Below are 26,804 nucleotides of genomic sequence, written 5' to 3'. Positions count from 1 at the left end.
GACAAGGGCCTTGTGAATTGCGAGCATGCAGTGCAGGTGGAGATGACTTTCAAGGCTCTGGGCTCAGGGCCTGCTGCCCACATGCTTGTGAATGAAGGAATGGCTGAGGGCAGTCCCCTAAATATTTAACTGATGGCTGCTGTCCACAGGAGAGGCTGTTCTTAAAGCAAAAGGAGTGCTTATCAGTGTGGTGATGAGGGCAACATGGTGCCGGGGTGCGGGGGTCTCTTCCATTCTTAGGACTAATTTTCTATCGTCAATGTCTCCTGGGGGGCTCAGAGCCCCCAGTGAGCCAATAAATGGGACACGGATTCAGAGCGGGACTCTCAACAAAAGTGATACAATCACGTGATGATCCTCAGATAACGGGGGTTGAGGACAGGCACCCGGTGGGCAGGCAGACCCGGAGCCCGACCCCAGCTCTGTTGCTGCTGGGTGACCTTGTCAAGTCCCTCAGCCGCGTCCTCATTTGTGTCATGTGGAGCCTGTGAATGCCATGGACATAGGAGTTGTCGGTATTTATTTTACAGATGGGGAAATGGAGGCCAGCAAGGCCGGGGGCGTCAGAGCTGCGTTTGCTGGCCCCTCTGCCCCGCTGGGCCCTGCCTGGGATGACCAGGACATCGGTGGCATATACACCGCCTGCCCCCGACCCTGAGCTCCTGAAAAGGAGGAGCTGTGCTGCCTGTCCCGGGGGGCGGGAGGGGGGAACTCACCCAGCACGCGGACCACCTTGGAGTCCTGCAGCATGGAGGTCCCGCAGGCAGCCTGCACCGTCACGCGCACGTCCCCTGTGTCCCCAAACCGCGTTGTCACAGAGTTCTCCAGGGACAGCAGGGGCTGCGGGCACGAGCGGGGGTCAGGGCTGGGCCGGAGAGCTGGCCCCGGTGTGCGGCCGGGGCTGCACTGACAGTGCTCACTGAGAGCCCCCGGGGGGTATGGAGAGGGCCCCCCAGAGACGCCCGGTCCTGAGCTCCCCACCACAGACACCGTCTCCCAGTGCCCCTTCCCTCCAGAGGCTCCGAGCCCCCCTCCGTGGATGGTGTCAAAGGCGCATGGTGGCTGCTAGGCAGGGCCTCCACCCTGATCCCTTTCACCTTCTCACCCCCTCCACGCTCAGCTGGGCTATGGGACCTTCTTCCTTGGACCCCAGCGGTCAGCTCAGCACCCACCCTGTGGGGTGGGCACACACATCCGATTGGGCCTCACTATTGCCTCGGATCTTGTAGACGGGGAGGCAGAGGCCTGGGGAGGTGTAGCAACCGGCCCCAAGAGCTCGGCTGCAGGGGGCTGAGTCGCCATTCGAACCCGGAGCCCTAGCCCCTTCCTCGACCCCCGCCATGCCAGGGAAACACAGTCTGGAGCCCAGGGCCCCTCCTGGTCTGGGACCTCAGCCGTTGTTTGGGGCTTTCTGCTTGGCGGTGAAGGGCTGCCGCTTGCTGAATAAATGAAGGATCCCCCTTTGGGTCTTGAGGCACCCCCCAGCCTAAGGGTGGGCAGCTTCACCTGCAGAGGCCCTCAGGGTCTCCTACCAGGCATCTGCCCTTGGCTCCCCACTGCCCACAGGATACAACCCACAGCCCTGGATGAGGCTTCTGAGGTTGGGTCCAGCCCCAGGGACCCCCTCCTCCATGAAGCCTTCCCTGACTACTCCCATGCTATAACTAGAAATGGCCTGATCTCTTCTGGAACTTTCAGATGCGTCACCTGTCTCCTCCCTGTGACACCTGTCACACACTAACTTAGGTCACCTACTATGTTCCCACATCTTTCCCTAGGAAAAGGCAGGGTCTGACCCGATTCATCCCCCATCCACCACACTCAGACATGGCCGGACCCTGAACAGATGCTCAGGGTGAAGGAAGAGTCAGTGTGTGCTTTCCTCACCTCCATGGTGTCACACACTGTGTCCTGCCCAATATGAAGGGTGGGGCCTGCCCTACTCTCCACCCCAGATGGGAGCCTGTGGGAAGGAAGGGCTGCCAGGGGCCTGGGGCCAGCATACCTGCAGGCTGTGACCAATCCACCAGTAGAAGATGGTGAGGTTGGGGTTCAAGGGCAGCAGCACAGCTGTGAGGGTCACCTCCTGGTTGATGCCAATGATAGGAACCACTTCGAGGTAGAGTGCCTGCAGGGGGGCTGCAGGGGCCAGAAAAAGGTTAGGGTTAGAGGGCATCAGGGCACTGGCCATGGCACAGGCTGCTATCAGTCACTATCACAATCAACCTCATCACCACCATCACCACCACCATCACCACCATCACCATCACCATCATCACCATCACCACCACCATCACCATCACCATCACCAGCATCACCACCACCATCACCAGCATCACCACCACCATCACCATCACCACCATCACCACCACCATCACCATTACCACCACTACCATCATAAACACCATCACCATCACCACTATCCCCACTGCTGCACAGACCACCATGGGTGTGGACTCGAGCCCAGCCTGCCTGCCTCCCTGCCCTTGGGCTCCCCGTGCTTCCCCAAGAACCAGGTCTCTGTCACAGGGAGAGACACTTGGCCTCAAAGGGACGATGGACTTACAGTTGACCTGGACAAACAGCACGGCTTCGTCGTGTCCCGCCATGTTCTCCGCCCTGACGGACACGCGGTAGACGCCAGGGTTCTCATAGCGGTGCCGGATGGGCTCCCCGGTCAATGTGAGGTTCATGTACATGGCCTTGAAGCCGTCCCCCAGGTCCACCTGGTACTTGGTGGTCAGGACATCGCCCTGCAGGAAGCACCACAGGGCCACTTAGGAGTGGGTGCAAAGCTGGGGGCCAGCGATGGGGCATTCACTCATTCATTCAATCGTTCATTCCCTCACTCCTTTCCTCAAAGTGAGTGGCCTGGGGACCCCAGGGAACCAGATCTGTTCTGCCCTTGGGGCTCCCAGCCCGGAGGGCTGGGCTGAGAGCTGTAGGAGGTGGGTGGAAGCAGGGGCCAGGGCCAGGTTTGCATTAGAAAGATCACGCAGCTGCAGAGAGGGATAGGGGTCAGGGCTCACGGGCGAGGGCAGGGAGGCAGTGCAGGGGTGGGGGTAGGGGCCAGGGAGGCCCACCGAGGCCTCAGCCAGGAGCCGGGAGGGCGGGAAGGGGCCTAGCACACTGCTGGACAGTTTCAGTAACATGTCTAGGAAGACATGTGTGTGTAGGCAGACCCTTAGTCTCCCAGGAAATTAAGAAAACATTATTTTTCCCTCTCTGACGCTGCGATTCCTGCATTTTTCTTTGATCTCATTCTACGCGGTGCCAGGAGTGATGCTGGTATGCACGGCTCTGTGCAGGAAGGGGCTCCCGCCCACTGCTGCCTCTTCCGGGCGTTTCCCCCCCGACACAAGCTGCCCAGTCATCCGTATACTCCCCGCCACAAGCCTCGTCCTTCCAATAACCAGATTTTCCTCATAGAGGCGTGGGGAGGAAATTGAGTGAAGGGAACAATAACTTTTTCAACTTTCTGGCAAGAAGTTCTCATATTGAGTCTCATGTTCTCCCTCCCTCCCCCCACCCCGCATCGTCCCTTCCTGCCACCCCTCCCCCTGCTGCAGGAACACCCAGAAAACCATTTCCTAGTGATCAAGCACGAAGAAGATCATCACTGTTTAGCAATCCTCTTATCTTACACCTGCCAAACCTTAAAACTCGATAGAACACTTTTAAGTAAAGTATGTTCATCGAACTTTCTTCACAAATATGGTGTAATAGGTTGAAGAGTGTCCACCCCTGCCCCCGCTCCAATTCAATCCACTCAAAACCTCAGAATGTACCTTATTTGGAAATAGGGTGTTACAGATGTAATTAGTTAAGATGAGGTCACACCGGATTACAACAGGACCTAAATCCAGTGACTGGGGTCTTTATAAGAAAAAGGAAGGGGATTTGAGACACAGGGGAAGCTATGTGAAGACAGGAGGAAATGCGGCCACAGCCCAGGGATGCCTGGAGCCCCCAGAAGCTGCAGAGACAAGGAAAGATCCTCCAGAGGGAGCCCAGCCCTGCTGACACTTTGATTTTGGACTTCTAGCCCCCAAAACTGTGAGAGGAGAAATGTGTGTTGTTTCAAGCCACCCAGTTTGTGGCCACTGTTGTGATGGCCTCAAGGACCTTATACAAGTACGTTCTATTATCCCCATTTTACAGGTTGGAAGACTGAGGCTCTGTGAGCCCAGAACCTGCAGGCTGGCCCACGGGCCGGTGCTCTCTCCGTTTAAGGGCAGTCTCATGGGGGCCGGGTGTCTCAAGTCCGATTTGTTCCGAGAGGGAGGGGTTTCCTGTATTGCATCCTGGGAGAGGAAGGTGCTTCTGGCTGAGTCGGGACCTGCGGCTTTGATGGGCAGGTGCCACCCCCTCCTGGGGACCCTGAGTCCTGCCTGCAAGCAACTAAGACAGGTGCAAGTTTAACTATTGACACATTTCCTTGTTTAAAACACCTCGTCATAAGCAGGAAAGTAATACAGTATCAACATAGGACAAGGAGAGAATACAAAAGGCAACGCGAAGGAGCTAGAAAGGAAAAACGGTGACGTCACTGCAACACCCGCCACCCACGCCGTGGTGTTTCCAGGCAGATGTGTGTGTGTTTATCACTGAGTGCTTCAAAAACACTCAGGTGGGGGCTTCCCTGGTGGCGCAGTGGTTGAGAGTCCGCCTGCCAATGCAGGGGACACGGGTTCGTGCCCCGGTCCGGGAAGATCCCACATGCCGCGGAGCGGCTGGGCCCGTGAGCCATGGCCGCTGAGCCTGCGCGTCCGGAGCCTGTGCTCCGCAACGGGAGAGGCCACAACAGTGAGAGGCCCGCGTAACGCAAAAAAAAAAAAAAAAAAAAAAAAAAAAAAACACTCAGGTGCTTTATGCTGAGCCACTGCCAACTCACATGTAACTGCAACGGATAACACGGAGAGCCCCAGGTCCCTGGTACCCAGCTCCCCCTGTGCTAACATCCCGCAAAACATCACTACCACAAATAGGGAATCCACCGGGGTCCCTCCTGCCGCCCTGTCCCAGTCGCACCCGCCCTTCCATCACACCCCTGACTCCATGGGATTAGAACCTGTTCTCCATTTCTATAATTTTGAGGCTGTTCTCTAAATGAAATCAGAAAGCATGGAGTCACTGGGATTAGCTTTCGCATTCAGTATAGCTCTCCGGAGATTCCCCCAGCGTGTGGTGTGTAGTCTGCTCCTTTTTATTTCGGGGTCCCACCCACGGGATGGACGTGCCACCACGTGTTATCCGCTTTTCCATCCAGGACATCTGGTTGTCTGTGGATTCTGACTGTTAGGAATAAAGCTGCTATGAACCTTGATGTATAGGTTTCCCTGTGAATGTAAGTGTTTATTTCTCAGGAGCGTAATATGTTTAGCTTTTAAAGAAACGGCCGACTTTTCCAGAATGGCTGTAGATTTCACGTTCCCATCAGCCACGTAGGAGGGATCCAGTTTCTCTGCATCCTCGCCTGCGCTTGGTGGTGCCACTAGTTTTTAGTTTGGCCGTTCCCGCAGGTGTGCAGTGACACCGCTCTGAGGGTTTGATTTGCATTTCCCTGATGGCTTATGTTGCTGACCATGGTTTCATGTGCTCATTTGCCATCTGTACCTCCTCCTCAGGGAAATGTGTCTCCAGGTCTTTTGCCCACTTTCTGATTGGATTGTTTGTCTTCTTACTGCTGAGTTCTGAGTGTTCTTCATGTGTTCCGGGTACTAGTCCTTGGTGGATGTGGTTTGTAAATATTTCCTTCTGCGGCTGCCTTTTCATCTTCTTAGGGTCTGTCGCAGAGCGAGATGTCGCCTTTTGACGAAGTCCAATTTATCAGATTTCCTTCGTGGATGGGGCTGGTGGTGTCAAATCTGAGAACTCTCTACCTAGCCCTAGGTTCCGGCTGTTTTCCTCTCTTTTTTCTAAAAGGTTTATAGTTTTCCATTTTCCATTGAAGTCTGTGATCCACTTTGAGGTGATTCTGCGTCGGGTGTGAGGTTCATTTTTACCGGCTCTTCATGTGCTGAAGCCCATCCTCCGTCCACTGAGATGCTGCTGTTCCTGGGCCAAAATCAGCCGGGACTGCTTGTGTGGGTCTGTTTCTGGGTTCTCCAGCAGATTTATTTTCAGTCCTTAAATATTTACAGAACTTGGATCCCCCTAAATCCAGCGCTGTTTCCACACCTGGGTTGGGTGTGTGCGTCTGTGGTTGTGTTACGACGTGAATACGTGAACACGTGTGTGTGTGTGTGAGTGTCCGTGTGTGTGAGAACGAGTGTGCCACCGTGTGTGTACCCACCTCAGCCCTGCACCCACTCCTTCCGACGCGGGAGCCAGCGGCGTGCGCTGGACCCTCTCCCCCCAGAGCATCTTTCTGTTGCCCCCTCACCTCCGCCTGCTGCAGTCAAGAGTACCAGCCCGCCCGGTGCGCTGCCAGGCGTATCCTTTCCTGGCTCTGGATGGAGCACCGCAGGTGTGACTTAGCTGCTGGGACTCCAGGCTCTAGGGGGCAGCAGGCAGCCGTTTTTCTCACAAATCTGTCCTGGAGCTCCGGGAGGCAGCTGGGTCCACTCTGAGGGTCCAGGTGGTCCCAAGCCGGGCAGGGGGCTGCGTCCTCCTCTGCTGTGAACGGAGTCCCCCACCACCCCAGGGCTGCCCGAGGCTGCAACGTTACTCTCGGGACCAGGCTCAGTCATGACGGGGACGGGGACAGGCGGGAAGGGGAGGCCACCCCAGGATCAGCTCATTTCTGGGGGCCGTGGACCAGGTGCTGTCCACACGGAGCCCCAGGCCTGGACCCAACGGCACTGTTACTCTGTGGCCTCAGGCGAGTGGCTGCCCCTGTCTGAGGCTGGGTATCCCCAGCTACAAAGCCGGCTGATGGGAGCACAGCCCTTAGGCATGGGGAGGGATGACACATGGGTGCCCACGAGTACAGCTCTTTGCTCTGGACCAGAGCCCCCGCTTTCCAACATCAAAGACCTCTGTCAGCATCACCCTGCCCCACCTGGGCACATTCTGAAGGACATCTTCTAAACGAAGCACACACAGTTACAAAGCCGCACTCATTTCACGCTACATATTTGTTAACCGAAGACCCAAATGCACAAGAGAGCCGTGCGCCGGGAGAGGCTGGGAGCCTGGGGTGGGAACAGAGGGTTCTGACGTCCCCTTTGTGCTTTTCTGTCATTTTGAATTTCCTGCACGTTTTTCTAATTTCTGCTTTTGAATGTTCTACAATGAGCATTTGTTACTTCTATAATCAGAAAAATAAGCATGCTGCATATTACTTTAAATAGACTAGAAGGAAATTTTAAAAACTAACAGTGGCTACCTTTGGAGAACAGGATTTTTGGTGATATATTCTTATGTTTTTAATGTGGTTTTCCAACGTTCTACAGTGAGTATATACTGTTTTCAAAATCAGAAAAAAATGTAACACTTGTACTAAAGAAAAAGAAAGAAAGACTAGGAGGTGGGGAGGAAATTTATATATTTATATATAGGTATGTGTATATATATATTTGTGTGTATGTATATATGTGTGTGTATATATATATATATATATATACAGACACAAAATATTTCTATATCCATCCATCTGTATTTGTATCTATGTCTATCCATTATCTATCAATCAATCTATCATCTATCTATATCTGTTTATCAACGATATCTGTCTCTCCATTTACCTATCCATCTATCTATCATCTATTACGGAATTTGTCTTTGGCTATGAGATTATAAGTAACGGTGGGTTTTTTGTTTTTTTGTTTGCATCATCGCATTTATTTATTTTTACAGTATTTTTTTAAAAAACTTCCTGCTTTTCTTATGATTCCAAAATTAACTAAGTATAATGAGAGTTTCAAAAAGTTTTACGGCGCCCACAGGAAGGCAGAAATCTGACGTCACCGCGCGGTGAACACACAGACACAGAGATGTTTGAAGCCACGCCCCCCTGGGCCTGTGCTCGCTGCACGCCGCTCCGTTCCCACCCTGCCTCTGCCCTCTCTTCCGACTTTTATGTTTCATTGTTTCAGTGCTGGTCTGGACCTGGGAAGGGGCCCCCGGCCCACTCTCCCCTCCCGCAGTTCGGAAACCGCTGGTCCAAAGACGCTGCCCTAACCGACGTGGAGGCGGAGAGAGCGCCGCCCGGCGCCCCGTGTGCCCGGTTGAAGCGGCGCCTCACCTGTTCCTGCCGTACCACGAACAGCACGTCCTCCCCCGGCCGCACGGCCACCGCCTCGCCGAGGATGCTGACCTGCAGGCCCCGCGGCGGCAGGAGGGGGCACTGCAGCTGCGCCGGGCTCTGCTGCGGGTCCACGCCGCCCTCGCACACGTTGGACACCACCTTCCGGTACCTGCGGCCAGACAGCGAGTCAGACAGGCGGGGGTGGGGCGGGCCCTGCTGCCCCGCCGGACCTGCTTGCCGAGAGGTGGCTCTTGGCTTGGCGAACTCCATTCTTCAACTCCCTCCCTTTTCCCGACTCCACCTGTTTGCTGTTTCTGCCCCATTTTGGAGATGGGAAAACTGAGGCTCAGGGGAGGGAATGACCAGTAATGGCAGGACCTGCTTCCGTCACTGGACGTTTCCTTGGTCTGCTCGTATTCTTACAATAACAGTAACAGCTGTTGTTGCTGAGGGGAGGATTGAAGGAGTCAGTCGGAATTTTGTGGCTTTGCTGGGAAATACGGTCCTGGGAGGACAGAGTGCCCAGGAGGGGCCGGGCCTTACCGCTGATGCGCCACATGGCTGTGAGCAAACATGCTCCCAGGGGTCTCCTCTCCCTGTTACGTCAAGAGAGTGGGACCAGATGACACCTGATTCACCAGCTCATTCACACAACACGAATTTACTGAGCATCTGCTACGTGCCAGGTGCTGGGGTACGAGGTCATCACTCACAGCCCTGCCGTTGCAGAGAGGACTGTCTAGTGAGGGAGGGAGCCCTCACCGAACCATCCCCCACATCAAGGCAACATCACAACTGGGACAGGTGCTGGGGAGGGGCTGCACCTGGGAATCTGGTCCCTGAGAAAGGGCCTTTCAGCTAAGACCAGAAGGGTGAACAGGAGCGGGAAGAGCATCCTGGGCAGCGGGAACAGCATGTGCAAAGGCCCTGTGGTGGTGGTGGGGGGAGCCAAAGCCCAGAGTGGGCAGCAGGTGTGGGATGAGAGTGGGGAGGGGCTGGTGGGCAGAGCCCAATGGGCTCTAGTAAACATTTAGGAGGCGACAGAAAAACCACTGCTCGGGTTGCATCTTCAGACTCGCCACTTGTGATGCTCCCTCGGGCAACACCGGGATTCTGGGTCTGCAAAACTCACATCACTGCCAAAGTGGCTGGATCTGCCCACCCCCTGTGCCTGGTGCCCCGCCTGCCCTCACGGCTCTGCCGCTGAATGTGTTTATCATGCAAAGACGCATGTGATTAGTTTGGAAGAAAATACGCTCCCTACGAGCTACCCAGCCATGGCCCCTTGGCACCCGGAGTGTGCAGGTGGTATGAAATGAAGCCCTCTGCCCTGGATATGGGTCCTGGCTCTGCCGTTTCAGACGAGAGTTCCTGCTTGCCAAGCCCTGGTGGGTGCCCTGGAGCAGCTCCTGTGGCTCCCTGAGGGAGGGAGGGAGGGATGGATGATAGACGGATGATGGATGAACGGTTGGAGGGATGGGAGGATGGATGGATGATGGGTGAGTGAGGGGAAGAATAAATAGAGGGATGATTGGATGGACGGATGGATAGATGGATGATGGATGGGTGGGTGGACGGATGAATGGATGATGGATGGATGGAGGAATAAACGGATAGATGACTGGATGACTGGATGGATGGATGGATGATGGATGATGGGATTTATGCCGCTGAGGTCCAAGCCTGCTTTTCTGCTTCAGCTTCTTTCTTCTCGGGCTTTGCCCTTCCCCATCCCCAGGGGCAGTAATGAGGATTTTCTAATAAGTCCATAGGCAGTTTACTCGCTCTCAAAACTTCCCCAAAGGGAAGCAGAGACTTTTAGATAAAGCTTGTTTAGGGCCTCTGGAGCGGTAGGTTCACAGCCTTTACACACCTAACATTGTTATATGACGTTCATCCTTGACACGCAACGTGGTCAGCCTCTGGTGGGGGAAAAGTGTCATAACAGCTCACACCTGTGGAGCACTTAACCCTCACGTACAGCGTGTGTCCACCACACCACACACTGAGGGACCCGCTATGTGTTGTGGAGCTTACCGTCCAGTCGGGGGGAATGACTGGGTGAGTGTGACAATAACTGGGATATGTGCCTTCACGGGGTAAGCTCAGGGCCCAGGGTGAGTCAGCGAGGCCTTCCTGGAGGAGGCATCATTCAAGCTGAGACCTAAAGGGAGTGTGAGCACCTCTGGCCCAGCTCAGGCCTTGCCTCACTCAGTGTTGGTAAATGCGGAAGGGTCCCAGCACGGCAGGGGCTCAGACGGACCAGGCCAGGAGTGTTACTTCTCTGGAAGGGCTCAGCCTCTGCAGCAGGTGTGAGCTACAAAGCCCTTGGACCTTCTCGGCCTGTTGTTCTCTGTTCGGAGCCAGCTCAAGGCACCTCTTCTCCCTGACGCTGACCCACACGGGCTCTGATTGGAGAGCCCTGAGGGCTCAGTGCCTGGGGTGGCTCTCAGGAACCCCGGCACACAGGGCATTCAGCCCGACTTCTCTTTCCCTGACTCCATGCGGGGAGCCATGGGCACCAGGCAGGAAAGCAAGGGGTCACCCTGGTTCTGCCCCGCGCTACTCACCCGAGACTGCTGGTGTAGGTCTGGCCCAGGACACAGTCGTCAGGCGGGGACAGGGGGTTAAACCAGAAGTTGGCAAAGCACTTGTCTGCGTCGGACTCGGAGGAGGGGGTGCGCTCAAATCCGTAGTCACTGGGAGGAGGGAAAAACGGCTGTCAGGAGACAGCATGGGTCAGGGGTCTCATGCTGAGGACGCAGAAGCGGATCCACAGGGCCCTGTCCCAGAGGGAAGACAGGACTGAAGGCCGACAGTTACGTTCCAGGTGAGAAGGGATGCAAAGGGGATTCCAGCAAATCACAGGAGAGCACTGAGCCCAGCCTGGTTGTCCTGGAGGGCTGCCTGGAGGAGGTGGGCTGAATCTCAATGGAAGATCAAGAGGCAGTCAGGGGAAGAGTGGGGGAAGGGCACTGCAGGCAGGGACCAACCCCTTCAACACTGGTGCAGGGAGACAGTGGTGAAGGTGGCTGACGGAGAGAGGTGAGGTTGGCTGGGGAGGGAGGCAGGTTTCAGAACTCGGACATCCTCCTGTGGGCAGCAGGCGGCCACGGGAGTCCTTGAGCAGAGGCAGGGGAGCGGTCAGGGGCCTTTCTGGACCGAGGAGAAGGGGCTGGGTGGTACACCCGGCCCCCAGGATGCCCTCCCTGTTCCTCAGTTTCCCCGCCCACCTGTGAGCAGTGCCACGTGCACTGGTTTTGAAACGAGGCCCACGAGTTCTGTAATGCGGGCTGGACCCAGTGGCTGGGTCCTAAGGCACAGAGTAGGGGGGAAGTGATGGAGGGTGACTCTTGAGCCCTCCCCCGGCATCACCTGCGGGGACAGCGGCTGCCGGGTCACCAGGCTACTCAGGCAGCCCCAGGGGCCCGGGGCAGAGCGGGACCCTCACCAGAGAAAGTCCGAGTCACGGCACTGGCACACGCGGGCCGTGAGCGCCGCCGTGAAGCTCCGACCCTTGACGCACCAGGACGTAGGCTTCCTCCTCCGGAAACTCCTCTGCTGGCCCAGGACGCAGCGGTCGCCCTGCGCAGGAAGGCCAGGGTGAGGGGCCACTCTGCACGGGCTCCCACCGCCACCGCTGCCGGTTCCTCACTCGCCGGCCAGCCGTAGGGGCCGGGAAACCGGATCCCGGGGGAGGGGTGTGCGTGTCTGAGGCCAACCTAGGGCAGCCTGGCTCCCATCCCACCCGCCCTGGCATTCACTGAGCTCTCACTGTGTACAGGCTCCGTCTGGGCCCTGAGGGGTGGCAGGGCTGCTGGAAGAGGCCCCTTGCATTCACTCCTCAGGCCTGAGGGTGCCAGGTGGGCCCTGTGCAGCTGGGGTGAGCCACGGCCTCCAGGACACACAGTAGGTCCTCAGCCAATGATCAGAAGAGGCCACACCTGTGTGAACGGGAGCCGTGGTGCAGGCCCCCCAGCAATTCCAGAGCCCCCCTCGCTCCGAAATCCTGTCCTGTGGCCACACCACCTGCTCTGAGCTGTACTGGGAGGCCATTTCGAGTCCTCATTGATTCCTCTCTGTGTGAATATGACACATTTTGCTGTAGAAACATGTATGTGTTTGAGATTATGGGGTGGGGCTGCCCCAGACCCACTGGGGTGTTACCTAATATATGATACACGTGCCCTGTTACCTTCCCTCGATCTGAAAACTCCTGGACCCCGAGCACGCCTGTCTCCAGGCTGGCTGGGGCCCTGTGCGCCTGTTCCCCTGAGTATGACTGCAGACTCTGGCCCAGGCAGCCCCGGGCCCCAGAGGGGGCCGGAACACCGCGAAGAAGGACTGGGCATCTGAGGGAGGCCCTCGGTCCCGCAGGACAGGGAATTTGGCAGACGGGGCCCTGCATGGTGCCCACCCCTGGCCTGCGGCCAGGCCCACCTGCAGGTTGGTGAGGTTCCAGGAGCTGTAGTCTTCCTCGCTGCACTGCCTGGAGAACCAGGGCCGGAAGTCCACCTTGACCAGCTCCCAGTCTGAGCGGAAGCTGATGTGGCCGAAGACGCTGGGGAGGGGGGAGAGGGAGCGGCGGGAAACCGCCTTAGTCTGGCCCGTCCCCCAGGTGCCCACCGCTTCCCCTGCGGGCCCCTGTTCCCACCTGCACAGCGGGCCCTGTGGTCCCTCCCCTGCCCCCACTGGGCTGCCCTGGGACCAGGCACCTGCCCTGGGCCCGGCTGGCCACGAGCATTTGGGCGTCGGCGTTAGTATTCCCACAGTCATCACATGTAATCTATGGCTCATTGATGGTGTTGGTGGGGGTCATCCCACCTGGCCCCCCGGTGGACGAGGAAGCCGGCCAGGAGCCTGGACCCTCCCACATCCCCCACGCTAGTCCTTGCAGAATTGTTTTGCAGAATGATTCGTGGTCAGGTGTCTGCGTCCTGTGCTCTCCGGCTTCTCCTCGCCTTTCTTCCCACCTGACCACTCCAGGAGGCCTGAGCTGCAGCCAGCCAGCTCCGCCCGGCTGGGCCACAGCCTTTTCACCCCAAGCAGAGCCGACAGTCCAAAGAGAAGTAACGAGTCATCACACCGGCTCAGAGCGACGGGGTGGAAAGGATCTCAGTGTGGTCCTTGCTGCGTGGCCCCGGCCTCGGTGGGTGGAAGAAGCAGTGGACGGAGCACCATGGAGCACAGGCAGTGTGCTGGGAGCCCCGTGTATGCTATCTGGTCTACCTCACCATAGCCCACTCTACAGAAAGGAAAACTGAGGCACAGAGAGGTTGACTAACTTGCTCAAGGTCACACAGCTTGTTTGTGCCATTTCTTCTCCCTCAGCAGGCATTGGTGGAGTGCCTACATGTACCCAGATCCCTCGCCCTCTGGGAAGGCTGCTGCTTAAGGGATTTCCACCTGATCCTCCCAACACCTCACACTTGGGCTCCAGATACCACCACGGAAGAGGAGACCAGCCTGTATTTCTCTGGTCCTTCTCCAGTCCACCCTATAGTACCCAGGCCATATTATCAGAGGTCAAGCATGGAGGAGGTGAAGCACCCCTTCCACGCACACCGACAGGAGCCGGATACTTGGGGGAAGCCAGTGACGGTCTGAAAGGGTGCAAACCCCGTTCTAGGAGAGTAGTTGAGAAGGCCCTTGGAGTGTGTTCTGGGGGATATGATGGCTGGCTCTGAATGTCTGAGGCTGATACTTGAAGAGGAGTTTTGGAGTTTGGGCTCCATAGGGCACCTCTGAGCCAGGTAGGCCTGGGCTGATACCCATGTACTATGTCTGTGACTTTGGGCAGGTCCATTCCTCTCTGTACCTCAGTTTCCTTGGCTCTAAAATGGGGACAATAACACTGGCCTTCCAGGATTGATGGTGGATTAGCAATGGTTTGTGTAGGATGTTTGGCACTTAGTACGAGATTTATACACACAACGCACGCTCGCTTGTGCACATACGCCCGTGTGCTCACACATTCTCACGTGCACACACATTACCTCTACCGCCCAGAACACTCCCCCGAAGCAGATACCATGGTCTTTATTTTACAGACAAGACCCCGAGCCTCTGCAGGGGCCTCCTCTGATCCGAGCGGCCCCAGAGCCTCCCTCTGTCTCGGCCTTCACCTGCCTCTGTGGTCCGCCTCTCCGTCCTCCCGTCCTGCGCTCCCCGACCGCCGGCAGCCCTGGCCTCTCGCCCGCTCGTGTTTGGTTGTGAATAATCCATCCTGCCCGAGGTGCAAGTCGGAGCCCCCGCCGCTGTTTCTCAGCCCGGGGCCTCTCCTGATGCTGGTGGATGTGGCCCAGCAAAGTGACTGGACGGCCCGCTTCTCCTCCGCCCGGCCCAGCGGCTCCCGCAGGTGCTGTTTCCAATGGCGAGGTCGTAGGAGGCCCGGATGGTGGCGACCGTGGCCGTGAAGGTGTGAAGGTGTCGTGCTGGTCCTCTGTCCCGACTCCCATCCTGACGCGGACAGCCCTCTCCCTGGGAGCGTCACCACGTGGGGATCTTCTTTGTCACAGTGTCCCCTTCTCCCAAGCAAAGCCTGCTGGGTTGGTTATTGAGAACGAGAGGGTCCGGTCCCTGAAAGGACGTCTCTAAGGGACAATTTCCAGGTCCTCACACAGCCTGAGCTGCGTCTCTTGCTCTTTTGGAAGCCACGTTATAATGGAGGTGACAGCAGCAGTAACTACTGGCCTGTACTCTGTACCTGCTACGCACGCGACCTCCCATCCTCTCCTCACCAACCCCGTGCGGAACGTACCGTTAACATTCCCACCTTACAGACGAGGAGACTGAGGCAAGGGACCCCCTCGGGATGGCACGGCAGCCGCCCACCTCCCGGGGCAGCCAGGGTCGGTTCCTGGGTTGGCGACCACAGGGCTGGGATGCTTTGCCCAGGAAACACGCACTGGCCCGAGCGTGACCACCGCGCAGCCTCCCAGGTTGGCGGCACAAGCCCCGCCGGGGAAGTCCCTGAAAGGAGGCTGGCTTGCTTGATCTAACTAATCCCCTCCGTGTCTTTGAAGTCCTGCCTTCTATGAAACCCAGAAGCTCAGCTGATACTTCGAGAAGTATCTGTCATCCGGCTGACTCTGAGTTTTAGGAAGGAGACGCCAGAGGGAGGCTACTTATTGCTTCACGATTAATAAGGAAAATGTGGGCCGGCCTCTGCAGGTTAAAGAGGAGCCCCACGCCCTTCAAAGAGCTCACTCCCCTCCCCTAGTGCAGCCCGGGGAGGATCTGGGAGCCCCACTATCCCCCCCCCCAGGGCCTGGGGGGCCCTCACCCCTCTGAGGCTGCACTGGTGGGGGTGGGAGGCTGAGCAGGGGTGATCCAAGCTGAGGGAAACATCCCCAAAGGTGACTACGGTCAGCTTGGATGTGACCTTTGGGCAGATTTGGATAAAGAACCATCTGGGGAAATGCTCTCAACTGTGCAGGAAATAGGACAGCGGGGGATAGAGAGAGAGAGGCAGAGAGACAGAGGATGGGGAAGGGAGGGAGAGACAGAGAGACACAGAGAGAGGGAGAGAAGGAGAGAGACAGGAAGGGAAGGAGTGGGAGTAGACAGGATGCTAGGTCTGAGCGCTTCCAGCAGTCTGGAGAGATGAACCTTTATTCTAACACGCCAGCATGTTCCCTCTTTCAGGGTTTGAATTATTTCTGTGTCAACCGGAATTTGGAAGTGGTCTGATGATGTGACACAGTGAAGTAGGAGGCCCGTAGGAACAGTTCTGATGCTTTTTCAAAAAAACCTTGAGGTTAGAGCATCTGGCTCTGAATTCTGCCAAGAGTGTTCCAGGAATAAAACGCCCCATCTGTTGATGAGTGCTGAAAACCGGGCTGTTTCTGGGGCCAAACCCAGCACTGATGCAGTGACAAAGGGCTTGACGTCCTGAAGCTCCTAGGTTAACGCCCTGGGGTAGAAAGTGCGCCCATTTCTCAGCTGGGGAAGCTGAGGCCTCAGACCCAGCTGACTTGTTCAACCTCTGCAAAACCAGCACGGGCCAGCCATCTCCCCTGGTGTTTCTGACGCTTCCCTTCTGCTCCGTGGACTCCAGTCCTGGAAAACTGGTCAACCAGCAAAGGGTCCAGGCTGAGCCCGGCCGCCACACCACAGAGAGCCCTGCATCGGCCCAGGCTGGAGTCTTCCTCCCTCCCCGGCCCACGCCAGAACGAAGCCTCCAAGAGCACGAGGGGAGCGTAAATACGTGACGTCCTGAAGGATTTAACTCATTCCAGGGCCAGGGAGGAGAGGAACTAGGTGTGCAGGGAGAAGCACAAGTGAGGCGTTTAGGGAATTAGAAAGGTGATGATTCCTGACCCAGTTTTTATAGGACAGCCTCTGGGGTCCCCCTTCCAGCTCTGGCTCTCCAGGAACCATGCAGAACTGATGTGAGGGGTCCCCCTTTGCCACCACTCCCTCAGTGCAGAATTATTGAGATTTTTAGCACTTCTAGAAGAAGGGGGAATAAATCCTCCCTGGAGATTTCCTATAAGAATAAAATGAGAAAACGTAAAAAAAATGGACCCATAACATATAGTATGTGCTTAATAAAGCTTCATTACAGAACTTGTCGCAAGAGGCCATACTGGGAAAGATGTAGGGAGGATGCAAGGCTTCCTCAGTCCTGGTGGCAGGGGAGGCCCCCTGGAGGGGTCACTGAAGCCGGATTTAGGTCTGGCAGGAACTTAGATGGCTCTCCCGTCTCAGACGTCCTGAGAAAGGAGTCCGCACTACCGTTTCCACGTCCCTTTGCTCCATCTTCCGTTCCCAGAAGCCTGGGCGGTAGGCACACAGGCGGCCGTGGTCCCCGGTGGCCCGCAGTGGGGGGCTTACCGGAGCTGTACTCCCAGCCTCCATCCCAGGCAGCCAGAGGAGCCTGGCGAGGGGGCGTTCACATGAGCATCTACGGGAGCCCCAGGGCAGAGGCGGGCCTGGAGGGGTAATGTCCACTCTGGGCGGTTTCCTTCCAGTTCAGGCCTCGGGCTGGGGGCCAGGCACCCCTGGGGGCTTATCTGAGTGGCATTCAGAAGGGTGAAGACCTGGATCCTCACAGGCGATGGGGAGCCGGCCGGGGCAGGGGTGTGAAAGCCATCGTGAGCTGGAAGGGCAGACAGGAGGGCATGAGTTGTTCTCTCACCAGGGACTCGCTCCCAGGCAATGACTCCAGCTGGGCACATATACCTGGACATGCTCTCCAGGCCGAGCGGGCAGGGTGCGGGGTCCTAGCACCCGGCCACTCTGCTGGGAATGGACGGAACCGGCCCGTCTGCTCCAGAAGGGCTGAGCCAGAGCTGGGGCACAGTTCAAATCCTCACGTGGAAAAGCATCAATCCTTCTGTACCCACAGCTCGTCCTTGGGCCTGGGTCTCACTGGCCCAGTCCTGGTTCAAAGGTCAGCTGCTCCGAGACTCCTTGATCACCACCCACCCCAAAAGCGACCCTTCAGCCCCCAGCCCCTCAGCCGGCTGGCCCTGTTGTATCAGCATCTTTCACGTTAACGAGGAACCATGTCACTCTTGGTTATATTTGATCTGTCTGCCTGGGCCACCAGCTCTGTGGGTCCTTGGGGTCCCTGGTGCCCAGACAGAGGGTGGCACATGGCAGGCCGGGCTGGAATGACTGGAGAAGGGCTGGCCTTGAGATAGGCTGGGACCTGGGACCCTTTGCTGCAGTGCTGGCACCTGGACAATCGTCTCCTTGAGCCACAAAATACAAAGAAACTATAAGGGACTGAAAATAACTGTGTGTAGGCCCAGTTGGGGCAAATTATGGACAACAAGATACAGAAAGACCAGAAACCCAACTGCCACTTCTGAAGAGCCGGGAGCAAAAGCAGGGGTGGGCAAACCTCCTAAGCCACCCCTCCAGCTGACCCCCGGACACACCTCTACCCTCACCCCATATAAGGAAGCAGCTCGCCCCCTCCCTCCGCAGTCCTCCGGGAGCGAGCAAGGGAAACTCTTACTTGTTTTCACTCCCTACTGCTACAGCAGGAGCCTTCCTGGGCTGGAGACTCAGACCCAGCCCTGCCCCCTGGAAGTTTCCTCAAAGTCTGCTGGGGGGAGAGAGGAAGTAACTTGGGAGGCCAACCAGAGACCGAGGTGTCCAAAGTGCCGGGTCCCCTCCCAGCGTCAGTGGCCCTGGCCTACATTGGGCTGTCATGAGGGGAAGAGTCATGGGGCCTTGGGTGGCTTCCTGGGGCCATCTTAACTCATGTCCACAAACTCGTGCTTCAAACAATGGAAACGTATCTCCTCACCGTTCTGGAGGCCAGAAACCTGCGATGTGGGTGTTCACAGAGCGGGCTTCCTCTGCAGGCCCCAGTGGAGGGTCCTTCCTGCCTCTTCCAGCTCCTGGGGCTCCAGGCGTGCCTGGGCTGTGGTCGCATCACGCTGGCCTCTGCCACGTCTTCACGTGACGGTGTGGCTGTGTATCTAACCCTAACCCTCTTCGTATACGACGCGAATCATTGGATTAGGGCCCACCTTCCACCTGTGTGACCTCATCTCAACTAAGCACGTCGGCAAAGGCCCCGTTCCCAAGTAAGGTCACATCCACAGGTTCTGGGTGGACGTGGATTTGGGGGGACACTGCTCTCCCCAGTACGGGCGTCATCAGTAAAAGCGAAGCAGAGCGCACAGGGCCCGATCTCCCGCACCCAGTGCAGCCAGGCATGCACAGCATCGGCGGGGCTGCTAGAAATGCAGAGTCTCAGGCCCCACGCTGGCTTGTGAATCAGCTCTGCCTAGACGGGCGAATCACCCAGGAAGGAGGCTTCCAAAGGCGGACCCTCATTTCGTGGTTTCTGGGTGAGCGCCTTGTCTCCCCAGCGGGGCCACAGGGCACAGTCAAGCCCTGGGTGCCTTTTTCAATCCCCACCTGCTCAGGCTCTGCTCCTGGGCTGTGAGCCACTCTGAACAGGGATGCGCTTGACCTGAGCCAGGGTCAAGGGGCTGGGGTCACAGCCTGGATCTGCCCTTCACTGGCCCATTTGGGTCTTAGGTCCTCTCTGTGCCATGTGCCTACAAGTTCTTCACAGGTGCCGATAGCCAATAATCACCGCTACCATTAACACCCTCACCACAGCATCACCTTCACGATCACCATCACCACCATCACCACCACCATCACCACCATCTGAAAGGTTAAGTGGACAGTGACCCAGAGCTGACCCTTGACTCTTGGTTCCACCCCTCACCAGCAGGTGATTGTGGGCAGGTGACAAATGTCCCTGACTAAGGACAGAGTGGCCACTTCCCAGTGGCTGAGGATGAGAGGAAACAGTAGATGGTAAGAGAGAAGGAAGCAGGTGTGAAGATGGAAGTCAAAGCGAGGAGGCTGGGGGTCAGTGTTGAACCTGCCTAGAGCAGCAAGGCCCACGGTGGCCCTCCGCCACGGCCCGCCTGGGGTTCGGCTCTGACCTGCCTGCCCACCTCCCGTGGGCACTCACGTCATGACCAGCGTCTCGTCCCCCGGCTCACTCAGCAGCCCGTCCACAAACACGGAGGTGCTGGTGAAATTGTGCGTGCTCCAGGTGAGGCCCTCGTCCACACTGAACCTGCCGAGAGAAGGGGAGTCACCACCTCGGGGCAGGTGGGAACACATCCTGTGTCCGGGATGAGCTGCCTCGCAGGACCCAGCCCTGCCCATGCCCAGGGACCAGAGCTGTCCAGCTGAGGCGGCCGGGAAAACAGGCAAGAGCAGTGGCCAACCCCAGGGCCAGTCCAGTGTCTCGGCCACAAGAGGATCCCTGACCTCACGCTCTCCTGGGAGGTCACAGCAGCCACCCACCACCAGCAGATGGCATCCACATCTGCTCGGTGACACCACAGTCAAGGAGTCCTGGGTGTGTGTTCTGGGTCCCAAGCTGCTTTGTACCCCTTGAATTGCAGTTATCCAGGCCTTGGACACATCCAGGTCAGCCCCACCCAATGCCCGAGGCCAGCCCAGGGTTTGCCAGGTCAATGATGGGAGCTTACTATCTCTCAGTGAGGCATATCAGTACAGCCAGCTGCAGTGCAGAAAGATCTTTTTCAGACTAAAGTGATATTGGCTTCCTGGCAGCTCCGCCAGCTCTGCCTTCCAAGTCCAGAGTTCGTATCTGCCCTCACTTCCCCACAATAAACCTTCACCTGTCTGAAGCTGATGCCAACCCCACTCTCACCTGGGCACACGCTGCTGGCTTCCTTCTCTGACCCCACCTCCTCCACTGAGCTAATTCCTGTCCATGCATAAAAGTCACCTCCTCTGAGAAGCCCTCCCTGCTTCCCAAGGATGAGGTGGGTGGGGGCCTCCTCACAGCCCCAGGCTTCCCTCTGGCCCACCCGACCATGCTGGGTCATCATTCCCCATTTCCTCACCTCTCCAGGCCTGGCCAGAAGCAGCTGTTGGGTGGGGGGACTGGGGACTATTCTGAGGGGTTCCCAGGTGGGGAGAAAGAGCCCCTACCACCCTGCACCCAGCGCTGGCTCCCGATGGCCTTACTTGAGGATTTTCAAGGGGATGGAGGTGTCCTTGATGGCCACGATCACGCCGCCGTGGTCCAGGTAGAGGATGTGATGCTCCTCCTGGAATACCTGCAGAAGACAGCAGGTGGGGGGTCTGAGGAGGGTCGGAGGTTGTTCAGGGTCTGGGGTCGCTCTCCAGTGGGGCAGAACTGCCGACACGCTGCCTGGGGGGCAGCAACAGAGTCCGGTTCCCTGAGGCAGGGCTGGCCTGAGGGCTCCTGGTGTCCCCAGGCCATCCCCATGCTCCCCCAACCACCCAGACTCAGTACGTGCGGGATGAATGGATGCAGATGGCGATTTCTAGACCGTTGACAAGGGAGAAAAATAAACACTGCAGGTGGTCCTGCCTAAAGGAAAACCTCATACACCAAAAAGGCCGACACGTGAGGCTGAGAAATAGTGGAACTTAGAAAAGCATTTAGGATACGCGTCACCAGTAAAAGCAAACCTCTATTTGACATTAAGATACTCCATGTGCCACCTCCTTCAGGAAGCCCTCTCTGATGCCAGGGTGGGTGGGGAGCATCTCTGGGCCCCCTGCCCCAGCACTTACTGCACTAATTTGTCACTGTTTCCTCCAGCCAGGGAGCTCCTCAAGGGCCGGTCCTGCCTCTGAATCCTTTCTGTGGCCCGGCACATGCCTCGGCTCACAGCTGGGGTTGCCTGTGCTCAGGGAGTGTGTGGGGGATGAATGAATGAACGAGTGAATGAGTGAATCTCCACCAAGTCCTCAGGGGACAAAAGGTCGAGTGGCCTGGACAGGGCTCTTGCAGGAGGAAATACCTCTGGTGGCCTCGCTTGTCTGCAAACAGCCCTGGGATGGGGTCCCATTTTACAGATGAGTAAGCTGACGCTTGGAGCTGTGGGGGCCAAGCCAAGGCCTCAGAGCTGGTGGGTGGCAGAGCCGGGTGTGGCTCTTTAGTCCTGCCAGGACACCGGGCGTCCCCCTCTAGATCTTCCATGAACACAGATACCTAGACGGCCAGCCTGTGTCTTGACTCCACACAGAGAAGGGCACCAGTGCCCTCTGCCACGTCCCCTGCAACCCTGTACCTCGTCTACAGGACGTGGCCCCATCACGACCACCTGCGGTGGGCCAGGGCCCCATTCACCGCCCACCCTGTCTGACTGTCTCAGGGCCTGTGGGTTCTGTAGCAGGGGTGCAGGGGAACTCAGGGGGAGATGGGATGGAGCCAGGACCCCACACCCACAGCTCCTCGCCGGGGCCTGCGCGCTCACGGGTGTCAGCTGCTCCGCACAGGGGCCTGGCTAGGCCTTTGTGCCTGTGGCTCTGGGGCCCCTCCTGGGCCGGGGAGGCAGCTGCTGCAGGGCTTGGTGCCTGCCGAGCGAGGGCGGAATAAGTGCATCTCCAAGCAGATGTAGACCCAAACGAGGCTGCATCTGCCCTTGCCCTGGCAGAAAGAGCCCCGAAAGCTCCCACACCCCAGGGACCCTGTTCTAGAGCAATGAGCGACCAGGAACGGGGAAATCATTAAAAAAAAAAACCCACACACACCCACACAACTATTAACTAGCATCTTCCCCCTGATCTATCTCGAGTCTTCCTTTGTCTGAATGTCTGTTTTTCCAGAGCCAGCGGGAGGCACTCGGGGAGGACCCCAAGCAGAGGCCTCACCTCTTAGGAACGGGAACTTCAGCAGAGCTGGTGGTGCCTCAAGGCCAAGCCCTCAGCCCTGACATCCCATTACCCCCACACCCCCTAACCCCACCAGAACCTTCCAATGGCCCCCATGGCCCTTAGAATCACATCCACACCCTTTCCTGGTCACTGGGGCTCTGTATGAGAGGCCCTTGCCCACACTCTCCCACCTCCTGTATACCAGTCACCCTGGCCTCCTTTCCCTGAACACGTCTCAGGCCCTTTGCACGTGCTGTTCCCTGCCTGCAAAGCTCTTCCCCAGATATTTCCACCTTCTCATCATCTTGCTGGCTTTCCCGCTGGTCACAGGAATTCTCTAGGAAACCCTTCTGGCTTGACCAAAGAGGAGAGGTCCCTTACGAAGAATGGTGGAAGAGACCTGGATACCTGCGAACTGTGCCCTTAAACATGTCTGATGCGGGGGAGGGGAGAACTGGGTGACTGGCACGGGGGCCTCTGCTGTGCGTACAGAGCCTTGTTTAATAGCAACCACGCTCAGAGGTCACCTCCCCATTTTCCAAAGAGAGACCAGAGGCTCGGAGACACACAGTGACTTGCCTGCAGCCACATAGCTAGCAACTGGCAGCACTAGGGTAGAGACCCCGGGTCTCTGATGGACCGCCTGCCACATCCACCAGGAGCTGCTGTCGCCACGAGCAGGACATTTTCAGCAGGAGGAGGATCTGTGTCCTGCGAGTGACGAGGTCGCAGGGTGGGGTGAGAGCCCAGAGCACTAGCTTGGGACCTCCCGGATCCACCCCTGCATCTCCCTCCCCCCAGATTCCATGGCCGCGCCTGCCGGGGTCAGAGGAGTCCCTGGGCCTGGGTGTCCTAAGCTCTGGCAGGTGCTCTGGGTGGCACTCTGGGTAAGTGTGCTGCCTGCGGCTACGTTAACTCAGATAGCACCTCCTGGATGAGGGAGGTGACGTCGTGCGGATTTAGGTACCGTGGGGAAGAACTTTGCACAATTCCCCTCCCCGTCTCTCCACCCGTCAGACACACCCAGTGTGTCAGGTCCTTTGTCTGGGTCCTGGGAGCCAGAGGTAGAAATGAAAGCTTAACGCCCCAGAAATTCATAGCCCGGGGAAACACGCGCCCTCCGCCCGCCCCGTCGCAAGGAGACAGACCACCTCCACCCAGTGACTCAGATGCCAACAAGCAGCCCATCGAACCCACCCTCTCTGCCCAGCCCAGGTTCTGCCACAGTACAGAGCTCCCAGCCCGTGTTCTGGGGGTGAATGATGTGCTCCAGTTAAACTCGAGACCTGAGCCAGTGGGCACCCCGGGGGTGGGGGTGGGGGGGGTCACAGCACATTGGGCGGGGCAAGGGCATTACGGGCGGGGAAACAGCGTGTGCAGAGGAGGTTAGAGAGAGCAGTGTGGCCAAGTGGCGGGGCGGCACGAGCTGTTTGCTGGGGCTGGAACTGCGGGCAGATGGAGAGGCCCGTGGGTGGGCCGGGCAGCAGGGCCCGTGGGTCAGCCGATGGTAGGGACTTCCTCCCTCCCGTAGATGGTGGGGGACACCGAGGTTTGCTTGGGGAGTGAGGAGAACAGATTCCCCTTTTAGAAGCTTCCTGGGGGAGGGACGCGGAGGGGGAGGTGCAGCCAGCAGTCTTCTCCTCCTGGAAACAGTGAGCTCTCTGTCCCGGGGATTATTCAGAGAGAAGCTAGAATCCCTCCTGGGACCTCCGGGCTGCCGGGCAGGGTGGTGGAAACCACGCTGGGTCCCGTGACGTGGTCCTAGAGGCACATGGCATGCCGCAAGCACATCCGTCTCTGCCTTTGAACTTGCAGAGGTCTCTGCCCACCCGCCCGGTGGGAGCCCTCCTCCCCACTCCGCTGGGGGCCTAACCCGCTTCCCTTCCTGGGGAGATCCGCAGGGGTGGAACAGTGAACGGTAAGCCGGAAGTGGGTGCTGGGATTGCCCCCGAGCAGGATTTAGCTCCGGGGCGCGGCCCCGAACGTGTGCTCAACCCTCACTTGTGCTCAGACCCCACATGCTTTGCACCCCCCTCCCGCAAGGACAGGCAGGGGGGCGTTTGTCCTGTCCATCCACTGAGGAGATGGGGTGCCTCCCAGCCATCCCAGGGGACCCCCATGGGCAACTCCACTCTCGTTAGCTTGGGACTCAGGAACAAGGGGGCTCCAACACCCACCACTGGACCACAGGGTCTTTGCACACCCTTTGCTATGGTTTTCTGTGCCTTGACCATCGCCTAGGCAGGGGTCCCCCAATCCTTTCTCTCCCACGCCCTGAGTTCTAGAGGGGGCTCCTTAAATGTGTTCTATGTTTTGATCATTCCAGGGAAGTCATGTTTTTAAAATGATACATCCTCCCCCCAAAAATAAATAAAATAAAATGACACATCCCTCAGGCATCTAAGAGTTTTCCTGTAGAGACAGCTCATCGCATCCTTGACAAACCGGCCTGAGCTCACCTGGTCGCCTGGCCTTCGTGCCTCTGTCCCACCCTGGCCTCTGCCTACTGCCCCCCACCAGTAATCGCCCTCCCTCTGACAGGCACGCACACACACGGGCACCCCCCGCTCCTCTGCCAAGCACCCGAGCCCCCCCATTCCCCCAGCCCGCCCCCATCACTGGGGAAGAAATGGGTACCTCAGCTCAGTCTCGAACAGACATTCTCCCATTTAATTCTGACAAGTTCCCAAGTTGGAAGCCTAAGCGCATTGCTTGACCAAAGTGGCCACCGTGAATACCTTTTTCTTCTGTTTCACCTGGTCTGTAAAGTCTAACAAGCCGGGAGCAGGGGGGCGGTTTCTCTAATCAGTGGACAGGTGGTGACCTTTAAGAAAGTTTAGACATGTTTCACTAGTTTTAGTGAGATAGGACTATTATAACACAATAAATCTCTTTTGCCCTTTTCAAAATTCCTTGTTTCTTGCATATTATTAAAAAACGCCAGGGCTTTAAACCCAGGGTACAGGTGAGCTTCACACTTTGGGGGTTAACATTTGTCCAGTGTGGTACCTGGGCAGGGGGCTCTAAGTGGGATACTCAGGGGTGCAAAAAATTGACCTGAAAACAGAGCTTCTTACATCCACCGAAAGAGATGCACACGAAAATTTAGTGCATTTTCTTAAAGTAGAAAATGTCACTCCATGAAGCCGGCAGACCAGATGAGGCTTTTTTTTTTTTTTGCTGGAAAGAAATAGCAAGGGTAGAGGGCGACGGGGCCTCTCCTGGGGCAGAGCGCGTGGGTTCGGCTCCTGGGCTGCCTGACTGCACAGGGCGCCGGACCGTCAGCCTTTGCTCCCCACCCGCCCTGCTCTGCGTGACACCCACTGGCCGGCAGCATCCCACCCTCCAGTCTGAGAATTTGAGCCACATGTGGGCGCAGCAGGGAGGGGTCCTCACAGTGTGACCCCCCAGTGCTGGGGGCCTTTCCCTGCATAACTGCTTTCTCCTGTTTCTTCTCCCTTTCCTGCTTTTCCTTTTCTCGGGCCACACTGAGCGTCAAATCACCATCCCATGGATGTGTCCCAGGAGGCCCAACCCAGACTCACCGTGGCCCCCCAAAACCTGCTCCTCCCCATTTTCTCTTTCTCTCCCAAGTCTGTGCCATCCACTCAGCAGCTGCCCCTGCCAGGAACCCGGGGGTTGTCCTCGGGGCCCCCACTTCCTGGCCTTTGGGCTCAGCCAAGCTTCTGAGTCCCCGTGTGGCTTCCTGCCGGAAAGCACCTCCAGCCCGTCCCTGGCATCGATCCCCATTGCTTCGATGTTCACGGTAACCTGTCTGACCGTGGGAAGATGCGTCAGATCTGGAATTCTCCAGCAGTGGCTGCTGAAAGAACAGCAGCAGTGTGGGCAGCCTGGCCTGGGCTCTCTTTTCACAGATGGTGATGTAACATCTGCTAAAGGGAGCTGTGTGCAGCCCCTCAGGCCGGGGAAGATGAAGAAGTGTGTCTCGGAACTCCTCTGGGAGGGAGGGGATGAGGGAACAGACTCTCCCAGGAGCCTCGGCAGAGTGAGCATGGTGGGCTCCGGGCCCCCCCCCGCCACCTTACCTGCCTCCAGGTGTGCCCACAGTCTGACGTGATGTACATTTCTTCTTTATATTCCACAAGCTGGGAGCCCAGGTTACCTGGTCCGGAAGCAAAGTGGCAGCGTTGCTCTTAGGATCGGCCACTCTCCCCCTTACCAAGGTCTGAGTGCAGCCAGGTCCCCAGACGAGGTTGGTGCTTGATGTGCTCTGGGTCTACACCTCCCAGCACCAGAGCCACCGGTGGATGCCCCTCTCTGCCCTCCTGCTGTCACCACTACGGGTCCTAGTCTGAGCAATAAAAGATTAACTTTGCCCAGAGAAAGCCAGCCTCAGGCAGCTCTGGCTGAGCCCAGGTGCAGGCAGAGCCTGGGGGCTTCAGGGGGACCCACGGTGACAAGTGTGATTCAGGAAGAAAAAGCATGGAGTGGGGGTCGGGGA

The 26,804-nt window shown here is 57.5% G+C and overlaps 1 protein-coding gene across 1 annotated transcript in view; it reads right to left on the bottom strand.

The window, feature by feature from the left end:
• The window catches only part of SORCS2 (sortilin related VPS10 domain containing receptor 2), a 469,283-nt gene that overhangs the window by 9,887 nt on the left and 432,592 nt on the right, over positions 1-26,804 (bottom strand). The window contains exons 12-21 of the mRNA XM_065877287.1: positions 26,389-26,465; positions 20,681-20,772; positions 19,647-19,754; positions 12,632-12,752; positions 11,643-11,776; positions 10,762-10,890; positions 8,189-8,360; positions 2,567-2,753; positions 2,006-2,139; positions 717-840 (exon numbers count right to left, since the gene is read on the bottom strand). Coding sequence (XP_065733359.1) covers positions 717-840; positions 2,006-2,139; positions 2,567-2,753; positions 8,189-8,360; positions 10,762-10,890; positions 11,643-11,776; positions 12,632-12,752; positions 19,647-19,754; positions 20,681-20,772; positions 26,389-26,465 — 1,278 coding nt within the window. The remainder of the gene's footprint in view (positions 1-716; positions 841-2,005; positions 2,140-2,566; positions 2,754-8,188; positions 8,361-10,761; positions 10,891-11,642; positions 11,777-12,631; positions 12,753-19,646; positions 19,755-20,680; positions 20,773-26,388; positions 26,466-26,804) is intronic.

Source organism: Phocoena phocoena, chromosome 5 (assembly GCF_963924675.1).
Source record: "Phocoena phocoena chromosome 5, mPhoPho1.1, whole genome shotgun sequence".
Classification (NCBI taxonomy): domain Eukaryota; kingdom Metazoa; phylum Chordata; class Mammalia; order Artiodactyla; family Phocoenidae; genus Phocoena; species Phocoena phocoena.
The sequence above is the reverse complement of the archived record's forward strand: the minus strand, read 5'-3'. Positions and strand labels throughout refer to the sequence as shown.